This window comes from Leucopleurus acutus (genome assembly GCF_964270905.1).
Source record: "Leucopleurus acutus genome assembly, chromosome: 7".
Lineage (NCBI taxonomy): Eukaryota > Metazoa > Chordata > Mammalia > Artiodactyla > Delphinidae > Leucopleurus > Leucopleurus acutus.
The window spans coordinates 74890369-74902554 of record NC_139150.1 but is presented as its reverse complement, the minus strand read 5'-3'; the positions used below and the strand labels follow the sequence as shown (position 1 = coordinate 74902554).

Below are 12186 nucleotides of genomic sequence, written 5' to 3'. Positions count from 1 at the left end.
GAGAACCACTGCTCTACAGTCAACTACACAAATAGGTAAAACTATTTTTTTAATACAGAAGCACAAATCCTGGAGAAGAGAGGCAATGCAATGATGAGAAACAGCTCTATCACCTTCCCTTCTTTTGATTAAAAAGTGGCTGGATATCAAAAGATGCTATTCAACTGATGGCCTCACTATCTTTCTTACTGATGTCAACTTTGAGGACAGATGGAGAAAACCTACCCTTCTCCTATTGCCTTCTGGAGTTTGAGAATCAAAAGGATTCAGGTAATTGAACAACAAAAGAATTAAGAAGGACTAAGAAAGAAAACAGAGCTTTCAGGACACGATACAAGGATGCATTAAATGGAATGCAAGTCAGAGAGAAAGAAGATATAGAGGATGAGCCAACAAGAAAACAAAGTGTAATGGAAAAATGGAGATAAGAAAGTAGGACACCTGAGCAGAGAAAAAGGTAGGTATAGAAAGAGAAAAGAGTTCTTAATTTAGAGCTGCATACTTAGAGATATATAACAAAGCTTATGAATTAATTAAAATTAGGCCACATTTATAGCAACTGACCAAATACATACCTACTTAAAACTCTGTACTAAATATATTAAATAAGCATATATATTTTATCATTAATACATATATATTAATACATATATGCTTATTATAAATAAGCATATATATTTTACCATTAATACAGATATCATTAATACATAATATTATTCATATATGTATGAATAATATATTTCAGAATAACTAGTGAAAGAAGCATAAAAGATTATTATTATTAAATGAAAAACAGTGAACTTGAAATATATAGTTCACATACATTCAAATACATAAAATTTAAAACCTCAGCCTAACTGTATCACCACATTTTGTGATGACATCTATTTACAGCCAAATTAACCAAAAATGATGTTAGAATACAAAATTCTTAGGAATTAACAGACACCTAATTATCTTTTTTTTCATCTTTATTGGAGTATAATTGCTTTACAACCTAATTATCTTAATAAGTACCGTAGTTAAAACTTCATGATCATGCATAGAAAAAAAGTATTTAACATACCGAAGAAGCCCAAGATAATAAGATTTGTCTAAAATTTGCCTCTGGGGACCTAAAAAACATTTTTTTAAGTATTAGTGTTCAGTTTGAAAATGCCACCAAAATAGCAAATCCAAAGCACAACCAGAATTACACTCAACAGCTCTCTAATAATGCTGACAAATGCCCCAGTAAATCTGAAAATAAGGAAGAAGCACTGAAATAGAAAAGAGAACTAATATCTTAGCATCATGACATAATGGAAGCTTGAATTAAGACCACAAAGAGTGTCAGGACAATGGACTCAAAAAAACAAAAACAAAAACAGTGGATTCTACAGGTCAGGTTGGCTGAATGGAAACTGGGTCTAAGGGGGTCTAGAACAGGGCTAACCAAAAGAACTTTCTGCAACAATGGAAATATTCTATAGCAGCACTGTCCAATAAAGTAGCTGCATGGGAATACTGACCACTTGAAATATGGCTGGTGCTACTGGGAAGTGTATTTTTATTTTACTTAATTTTAATTAATTTAAATTTAAATAGCCACATATACCTATTGGCTATCATAATGGACAGTGCAGATTTAGACTACAAATTTCTCAATGTAGGCAAGATATTATGATTTTACATAATTTTTTCAGAGACTTTTTAGAAAGAAACATAATCTTACATTTCAGTAGGACTAAAAAAGTATTCCTAGGTTAAATGTCCCAAACCTTGAGAGAGGTAAAGTGCCCTGCAAGGCATGAGAGAAACAGCTAGGGAGTACTGACTGAGGTCTATACTGAGAAGAGGGAGAGAATGTCTCACTAGAATGGGAAATGAGAAACTGGAACAGGTAAGAGCAAAAGTCACAGCAGACAGTGGTGCATGATGGTAACAATCAGAACTCTTTCGCACAAGGCTTTGAAGTAGAAAATTACTATCTTAAATGATACTGGTTCTGTTTTAAAGGAGAAATTAATACAGTAATAAAATTTGATGAATTCTCTATAGAATTGTAGTATGTTTCTACCCTTGTTTTTAAATAATATTAAACATAAACACTTCTATGAAGACATTTTTAAAGACTAAACAACTACAAAATTTTGACTCATTTTCCTTCACAGTATTGATAATTATTAAGCAAGCATTTCTAAATAATCAATTGTTTTTTTTTTCTCATCTTTTGGCCACGCCACACAGCTTGTAGGATCTTACTCCCCAACCAGGGATTGAACCCACACCCCATGCATCGTAAGCATGGAGTCTTAACCACTGGACCACCAGGGAAGTCCAGTAATCAATTGGTTTTTAATATTTAGTGAGCTAAGGGTATTATAATACAAGTAAGAAAATTTAAGTCTCCTGAAAGGCATGATATACTGTATTACAGAATATAGTATGACATCTTATAATTAATTTTGTACCAGTAGAGTATCTTCATCCCTGATAAGTCATTTGCACAAATACAGAAAATAAAAAGCTCATTATAAAGCAGTTCACCGTGCTTTGAATTATATATATATTATAGACCAACTTTCTGAATCATAACATATATTATTATGCCTTTCTAAACACAGAGAGGCATAATGAGAGATGCAGTACATAAATCTATGTGTTAGCCTCACTTCCTTACTTAAGCATTATAATGGAATATTATTACCAAAAGTAACAATTCTTGATTCACTACTCATAAATACACAAGTACCTTACCAGTGTCACTTTGGTATAGAAACCAAAAAAAAAAAAGTATTTCAGAATATTTCTATATAGTACTAGAAATCTAATTTTTATTCCTGAGCTTTTCTTTTCTTCAAATTATTTCAAATTTCTTCAAGTTATAGCAAAGTTTACCAACAAGAACCTACTGTATAGCACAAGAAACTATACTTAATATTTTGTAAAAACCTATAAGGGAAAAGAATCTGAAAAGGAGTATATATATACATATGTATGTATATATAACTGAATCACTATGCTGTATACCTGAAATTAACATGACATTGTAAATCAACTATACTTCAATTTAGGAAAAGTTATAGCAAACTTTTATGTTAAGAAAAATGAAGATTAAAATAGCTAATATATGTATATAACTCCCTAGTTCACAATGAATTTTCACATTCATTCTTTTATTTAACCCTTATAATTTTGTGAATCAAGGAATAAGAACTGAGTAAAATAGCCTCTTTCAGTCTACAATTCTGATTTAATAATATGATACTGTAATACTTGTACAAAATATACTCATCTTCTTAAAATAGATACCTTTCATCCCAGTTTTCATTCCACTCAAACCTTGTTGTGTCACAGGACGATCAGCAACTCTGATTTGAGACGACAGAACTCCTACTGTCCCTATGGGACCACCACGAGAGCCCAGTCTTGCTGTTCCAGGTGGCATCTAAATGACAAACAAGATTCAGTTTTAATAAACAAGAAAAAGACTGTGCCTCTAATATTGTTAAGACTGCAAAGAGAATATTAAAAAAAACTAAGATTCTATATAATTTGTAAAATTTTCCTTACATTTTAAATGTCTGAAATATTAAATAAAATTAACCTCTAAAATTCTATGATAATTAAATAATACATTGCTTTAAAATTTAAAATTCTATGTGTAGATGTATTTATAGTACTCCCAAACTGGAAAGGAGCAAAATGTCCACCTATTTGTTCTTATTTAATCATAGGAAATGGTTATAATTCCATTTTTGTAAAGTCTGGAGGATTACATTAAAAAATAGTAACAAAGTTTATCCCTATATAATGATATAATAGTTCATTTTTATTTTATGTTTTATATAATTTCATATTTTCAACATTATTACAGTAAGTATATATTACCATTAAAATCAGAAAAAAATAAAGAAATTTTCATCTTGAGAAAAAAAGATACAATTACATCACAAGATAGCCATATAAGTATTAAAGAGTTTCCATCATTCAGTAAGCATTCATATTATTACTCTACATGATTCTCTACTTCAGGTCTGCAGAATCTAATGTAATATTATACACCCTGAGGAAAGGTCAAAAGACTCCCTTCTTGTCAGTTCATATAGCATGTACAGGCATGGGAAGGTATAAAGGACAGCCTGAAACTGTTCCAAGATATCCTTCTTTTGTTTATCTTCCTTTCCCTCTTTTCTTTTTTCTCACTCTCTGTCAAAGAATAAAGTAGTAGATTTAAATATGTAGTAGAAATTTTAGATAGAGGTTAGATACAACCATTCTGGTTGATTTTGATTGTTTTTAATTCTTTTAGCTGGTAGCCTCAAATTCTATCAGCTAACATAGTTCTCAAGTGACTCTGAGAAGTACTTGGTAATTAATTTGAGTATGGGGGCCAGGAACAGTAACACATTCCAAAGAATACATTGTATACAGGAATACTGTCAACTACAAATTCAAATGAAATGAGTTCAGGATTATCCTGAGTGATCTTTGGGAAGGAATGCTAAATCTCTCCTTGGATAAACCTTCTGAATAATTTCCTCTTTGGCTCTATGCAAGCATAATTATGACAGCTACACAAATAACTATATCACTTAAAAAAAATTTACCAGATGAAAGTATAGAGAAGAAAGCATAAATTAAAACTGCACAGGGCTTCCCCTGGTGGCGCAGTGGTTGACAGTCCGCCTGCCGATGCAGGGAACACGGGTTCGTGCCCCGGTCCGGGAGGATCCCACATGACGCGGAGCGGCTGGGCCTGTGAGCCATGGCCGCTGAGCCTGTGCGTCCGGAGCCTGTGCTCCGCAATGGGAGAGGCCACAACAGTGAGAGGCCCGTGTACCGCAAAAAAAAAAACAAAAACTGCACACATTAAAAAGAATGGAGTAGGTATTCATGTGTTCACACAGAAATATATTTACAATACCTTATTGAAAGAAAAGGACAAGATAAATAAGAATGTATACATATAGCACTGTCCTCATTTTGGAAAATACTAAAACCATACAATTATATATGGATGTGTGTTAGTGTTTGTAAATGGATAGAAAAAGGTCTAGAAGGTTACACATCACACCTTAGACAATGGTTATACCTGGGGTAGAAGGAGGGAACTCTGACACTTTTCCTTTGCATGTTTTACAACAAGCATTACTATTTTAGTAACTGCAAAAATTAGTTAAAGCACCTGGCAAACAGTAGGTGGCCAATATATTTCAGATTCCTTTTATAAATATTTAACAAGCATAAATTCTTACTCTTAGAATAATAGAAAAAGATACCCTCACTCAGTACCATATATATGAAGACTTTAGAAAAATCATTTCAGTATAAGTTGATGATGATGTTGATAATATTACCTAAAACTCTAGAAAAATCTTAAAACTTTAAGAAAACCTAACTTTAACAAAATTATTCCCTCCAAAAATTGCTGCTCTTCTTATGATTTAAACACAGGACCCAACATTATCTATAGTTTGCAATTAGTCTACCGTCCGAGCTTGAGTACCTCACACGCACCTTGAGATAGGCAAAACCATCTCTTGTGAGCATCAGAGAAATAACTATGAATATTTTGGTGTATTCATTTGGTGTATTCATTTCTTTCTATGTAAATGTAAATATATCTTTATGTTAAACGGACACCACACTGCTTTTTTCACTTAATACTGTACTATAAAGATATATTATTTCCTGAAATATTTTTTGAAAATAATTTTTAAAGGCTACTTAATAGCCGATAGGGATAGACATATCATAATCTATTTAAGATTAACCTGTTGTAAGGCCATTTAGTCTGTTCTCAAATTTTCACTATTTTAATTATAATGAAAATGTAATAAATATCCTTACAGGATATTATTCTGCTTAGAATTATCAGCTTATAAAGTTTACCAATTCTTTCTAATGTGGTGTGTTTCTCTTACTGATTCACTGATTTATGACACTCTCTACCTTACATTAAGCTCTTAACATTTACTAGAGTTTGTTTCTAGGCTGCTGTAGCAACCAGAACACTGTTTTACTTCTTATATTTTTATATTAGAGTATTGTACTTTTTCTTATTTTTGCCTTTGTACCGTTCTAAGTGAATGCTAGAATAGTTTTACAATGATATTCCTTCCCCTACCTCAAGAGAAATCTCAAGGAATTTTGATTGGACATAGGATTTATAGCTTTAATACAGAAAGAGCTTTTACAAATGAGTAAACTTTCCTTTTTCATTTTAAGAGTCTGAATTCTATGTATGACATATATGTTGCAAATACTTTTTTTTAACCAGTTTGTCATTTTTCTTTTAACCTTTTTATGATGTTTTCAATTTTTTTAAATTCAAATATATAAATATAAAAATACTTTCCTTTTCAGTACTCGATGTTTCCTGTTATTTTTACAAAGGCCTAGCCTACGCCAAGTTTATACAAAATACTTACCCATATTTTCCTCTAATACATTTATGGTTTCATTTTTTAAATATAAAATTTCTAAAATATCTAGAATTCTGTGTGAGGGAGGGACTTGGTTTTTTAAAACAAATGGTTTACCAGTTATTTGAGTGCACTACTGAATACTCCATGTTTTTCCAACTAATTTGAAATGTCACCTTAATCATTAATTAAATTCTTACATGCCCGATTCCATTTCTGGTCTTTTCCATTTCACTTGGTTTTGGCACCAATACACTATACCACTTAAATTATTGTAGCTTTAAAATAAATTTGAATATCAGCAATGAGCAGGCCTCTTTCTCATAACAGTGTCTTTCAAACATTCTCCCACATTTATACTTCTAGATGTTTTCCAAAATACATACTTACATAATAGTATGTTTTCTTTATAAAGAAAAACAAAGAAGAATCTCTTATTATAGACAAGCTTTCCAAATTCTACCAGGATATATGCATAATAATTCAATTATTTGTTTTAAACTTACTCCAGTTGCCACTCGAATATTTCCTGATGGGGGCCGTATTCCAGAAGGAGGCCTTCCTGTCAATCCAATCCCACCTCGAGAAACAGGCCGAGCTGCTGAAGGTTTGTGATTACTGGCCATTGCTTGCTCACTTTAACTGCTGTTTGGAAACAAGGAATAGGTCTCCTTTGGTATCTTCTGTAGCAAGATAGTAGTGACCTGCATACCCTTCCTTCAAACATTTAATCCATGATGACTTTTCTTGCAAATTGCCATTCCAGGTATCACTACGTACAAGGTTGAGCTTGCTTTAATTCTGTTCAGATTTGACATTAATGTTCTATTTAGAACCATGAAGTCATTTATTACAACATGCCCTCCTCATTTCCCTGTTATCTTATCAAAATGCAAGCCCCTCTTGATATCTTTCTCTCTTGGACTCTCATCCCATACTCTAGAAAGCTTTCTCTCTCCCGGCAAAACCAGTATCTTTCTTCTCTGCCGATATTTTCTCTGTGAGTTCTGGTCTATAATAAACTCCTTTGTATTCTCAATCCTATTATAAATAGTTCCTTTTACACTTTGCCTTAACAGGTTCCCGTCTTCTCCTGGAAATGCTTTTGGTAGTGAAGGCTGTTTTAGCTTCCAGTCCCACAATTCCAAAGCAAAGGAGTACACTGCACTCTCCTTGCTCCACAATGTCACTGTCAAAACATTATTCTTCCAAGTTTTTTAAAAAATAAACAGGATTCTCTTCCTTTGAGGACCAAATAATGCAACTATATTGCCTTGCATCTTTCTTGGTTGCTTTTACCTAGGGACCTCCTAATCTCTCCCCCATGTTTACTAGTCTTTTGTTCACAGTCCTCTATTCCAGTACCACCAACATCCTGGATGACTTCCATATGGATACTGGATTCAATATGTAACATTCTAGCTTCACAGTTCCCTGACCTAAATTTCAATAATCATTTCAACTCTATTTTAGTCATTCACAGCCATGGCCAGAGCTGGAGCTTGTCATCATCTGGAATTGCTTCATCTCAAATATCTTCATTGAAACACTTTATTCTCTGGCCTTAATTTTCTCTCCTTCTACCTTTTTCTCACCTTTATTCTCACTACACCTCCCCTTAAACTATTTCCTTTATTCACTCATTCTCTCCCAGTTTACCAGCCCCCTCCTTTACTCATCAGAATATATTATTATTTAAAGTTTGGGCTAATAATTTAAAATAGCATTTTAAAATTATGGGTCACAACCTATTAGTAGCTTATGAAAACAATTTAGCAGGTTATGACCAATATGGTTTAAATATGAAATAAAATAGAAAATACAAGGGAGTTCACTGCACATAGGAAGAGTACTGTTTCATTAAATTCTTTTTCAGTTATATTTATATAAATTTACACATATGTGTATACTGGTCTATAATGTAAAATATATGTCCTATTATAGGTCATGTTCAAAAGAGTTTTAAAGATACTGAACTAGAGAGAGAATATGGAGAAAAAGAGTGCCCAAGACTCTGGCCTCAGGAATGTCAATACCTAGAGATTGCACAGAAGAGGAGAAACTAGTATGAGACTGAAAACGAAGACTCAGAAAGCAAACAAAAAACCAGGAGTATGTGTCAGAGATGCCAAGAAAAGGCAGGAATGGTCAATGACATTTTCTGCTGGGAATTCAAGTAAGATGAACACTGAAATGTCCATTGGAATCCCCATCCAAGAAACCATTAGTGACCTTGAGGAGGTCAGTTTCAAGGACTCCTTTCCTTCTCAATATTAAATTACTGTCTCAGGAGCACCATCAACAAATTTGCATCCTCGAACTCTTCTTCAACCCTTCTGGCAAAATCAGAAACCATTCTCTACATTCAACCTGGACTGCTGAACACTGTTGATGGAAATCCCAAGACTATACAGACTGGAGAACTGCAAAGCCATAGTAACCAAATTTAGATGGACCCTCATCACAGAAATTATTTTATTAATCCTTTATAAGCTACTCCGTCCTTGATGATTCCAATTCTTAACCACTTTTCTAATTAAGTCTGCTCCTGCCACTCTCAGCAGATGACTCAATTTCATAATTGAGAAAATTAAGACATGAAATCTATCACATTTGGAGCACATATACTTTCCTATATCCACCCTGACCTCCAATCTCAATAGCCATCCTTTCTTTCATTCAAGATCAGTCTCTATTCTGATTTATCCTCTTGATCCCATACCTCTGGGACATTAGCTTCCCTCTCCTTACCAACCTCCTTCTCCCTCACCCCTGACCCAATTTCCTTTGGGGCATTATCCAGCTCTTACGTATGTCTTTAAACTTTCTCCTTTCTTTCAGTCTGTTATCATGTTCCATTCTTTCCTAACCTTAAAAACTAATTTCTTGATCCTGAAACCACCTTTAATACAGTCTTATATGTCCTTTTTCTACACAGGCAAACTCTAAAAAATAGCTTATATCCATTATTCTCTACTTTTTCCACTTCCTCTATCTCCTGGATTCCTACTCTTCCATTCAAATGGTTCCTGCCAATGCAGCTAGGAATGTAAATGTCATCTCTCTGTTACTGGTGTCCACTCCTACATGAAACCATCTCCATGACACTCCCCTCCTCTGCTTCTCCTTTTTCAGTCTCCATCTTATTCTACCTGCCTTTATTAGCAGCATTTCTCAAGATATCATCCACAGTCTATTTTTCTTTTTCCTCTTTAATCTCTCATTGTGCCACCTCATCTACACTCAGGGTTTTAACAATAAGCTAATGACTCACAACACCGTATCTCCAGTCCTGACTTCTCACACTCTAAGGTGTTTATATCCAAATAATTACTTGACATTTCCACTTCAATATATCATCAGTATTTCAAAATAAATATATCTAAATGTAAACTCATTGTCATCTCCCCCAGATTTGCTCTTCCTCTTGGTACCAACTCCTAGCCACACAAGTCAGAAACGTAGTCCTTGATTTCTCCCTCTCCCTCATTTCCCATAGCTAATGAAATAATACTACTGATTCTATGCCTAAATGCTTAAAATCTAACTTCCTCTCCATTCCTATAGTACTGCTCATGGCCTCATGGACTCAAGTGGATTATTATACTGGCCTCCTGAGTGGTCCCCTTGCATAACACACATCTTGCCTGTTATCCTCCCTAGGAATCCTTCAATGACCAGACCATAACCACCCCCACCTTCTTCAATTTGAATTTACAGGGCTGACCTAAATGCTACGATGGATCCATACGCATCTCTGTCCCAGGACCTATCACACCAATTGAAATAATCTGCTTAAGTATTTCTCTACCTTGAAGGCAAGAGCTGGATCTTATTTATCTTTATATCCCCAGCATATATCTCAGGGCCAGGCAAAAACTTTCTGTTCTTTTGTACCGTCTGAATTTCCTCCCACATGAAGGCATTGCCAGTTACAAAAATTTACTAAATTATTAAAAAGGAAATAAATCATTTCTCAAACTAAAATGGTTTCTCAGTTTCTATAGCCCATGCCCAGCACTTCTTCCCTGGCTTTCCTTAGCATCATTCATGATCAGTCCTTGGATTACTTCTCGTCTCTCCATAATATTTCATCCTTTTCTTATAACTTGAATTGGGCTGTTTACTCATAAATCAGTATCTCCTGTTCTGTCCTTTAAACTGGGCACCAATTCTAAGTTTTCAACTGTTTATTGGGAATTTCTATTCAGATATCCCCTTATCACTTTATATTTAATAGGTTCACGCCAAACTTACAACATTCCCATTCCAACTAGCTCCGTGATTCTATTTTCTTGCCATTTTGAACTTTTCGGACAAAGTAGTAAAATTACTACTATTATTATTGCAAATAGAAAAGAGAGTTTCATGAAACAACTTTTTGAAAGGCAGACAAGATCTGTGGTCAAAACGGTTTCTCCCAGAGAAAGCTAATACAATAAACCTGTTTCCAACAGAATTAGTCAGTGTTAATCCAGCTTTCCTGAGGAACTTTAAGAAAATGTACGATATACAGAATTTCCACCTGATTTTCTTTGCCACTGCTTTACTATCGCGGAAGAAGTTTAGTTAGCATTAGATCAGTTCCACCGGGTAAAATAAAAAGGAGAGGCACTAGTAACAAATATGCCACTAACTCCGGGGTTAGTCATTCAAATGTTCACACAATCGCTGGGGTTATTCACACAACCAGAGAGGTTCCAGCAAGTTTAGGGATGCTAACGGAGCTCCGTCAGTTACCTGCCATATTATCCCCTCTGGACGTGTTTCCCTATCTGCAGTGTGGAAGCGAGCTCTAGCTTGCACAGCCGTTGTGACAATTCCAGATACTTCACATGAAACATCTGGCTCCTAATTATTACAATCATTATCCTCCCCGAATCAACCATTTTAACATATAGGAAGAAGTGGAAAGTTGCTAAGTCCCTTCCGCTCTGACCAACAGACAGAAATTTATTATTACTTCGAGTAAAATCCCTCAGCCCACAGTGAACTTTATCTTTGAGGCGCTCGAATCGTTCCCTCTGGTCTCGCCTTGGCAGGTCTCCACAAGGGACTGTTTGAGGTCTCTCCTCACGCTCCGCCGGACTAAAAATGGAACTTCCTTGGCGGAGGAGAACAGCTAAGAGCTGGATTTATTTTGTTTGAAGCGCATCAGCATTTCCAAGGCTAAAATAATCGGCAAGGGAGGCAAAGAGGAACCGGGATTTCTCACCTCCGCCAGCGCTGAGGGCGCGTAAGGAGGGAGGTCGCTCCGCGGCGGGGCGCGGAAAGAGCGAAGTCGCACGACTCAAGGGCACTCGCACTTCTTTCCCAGCCCTCCACCATCGCGTAGCCCTCTAGTCGGGCCCGCGAACCCGTTAGCTCACCCGAGACGCCCCGCTCACCTGCGCGCAGCTTTCCTGGGCCCTCAAGGCCTAACCCCTAGTGGCCGCTCGCCTTCGCGTCTCCCGGCAACGGGGGCTGGTCGCGGTGAGGCCCCCTCCTCCTGATTGCCCAATCCTCGGCCTTCGCTCAGTGAAGCGAGAGTGAAATGCTCTCGCGAGGTTTGAGGACTACCTTCTGTTACCTCGATACCTCTGGAAGACAGGGAAAAAGGCGAGTTGGCTAGGGAAGAATATTTTATTTAAAAACCTTGGTTTTCTTTGTAATCAGAGTAACCTCTCTTGATTGTGTGCATGACCTGAACTCACTCCAGCGAGTTTTATCATATCGCTGTGTAACATCATTTGTAATACATCAGACTTTTTAATAAGAATTATTTGAAGTTATTCCG

The 12186-nt window shown here is 35.5% G+C and overlaps 1 protein-coding gene across 3 annotated transcripts in view; it reads right to left on the bottom strand.

The window, feature by feature from the left end:
* Window positions 1–11854, bottom strand: part of IFT74 (intraflagellar transport 74) — a 78161-nt gene extending 66307 nt beyond the window's left edge. For 2 of the 3 annotated variants that reach the window (XM_082843277.1, XM_082843279.1), the window contains exons 1-4: window positions 11798–11854; window positions 6917–7055; window positions 3295–3430; window positions 1067–1115 (exon numbers count right to left, since the gene is read on the bottom strand). In XM_082843277.1, the coding sequence (XP_082699403.1) occupies window positions 1067–1115; window positions 3295–3430; window positions 6917–7036 (305 nt within the window). In that variant the 5' untranslated portion in view covers window positions 7037–7055; window positions 11798–11854. The other variant, XM_082843278.1, reaches the window with a different exon arrangement.
* Window positions 11855–12186: the final 332 nt, after the last annotated feature.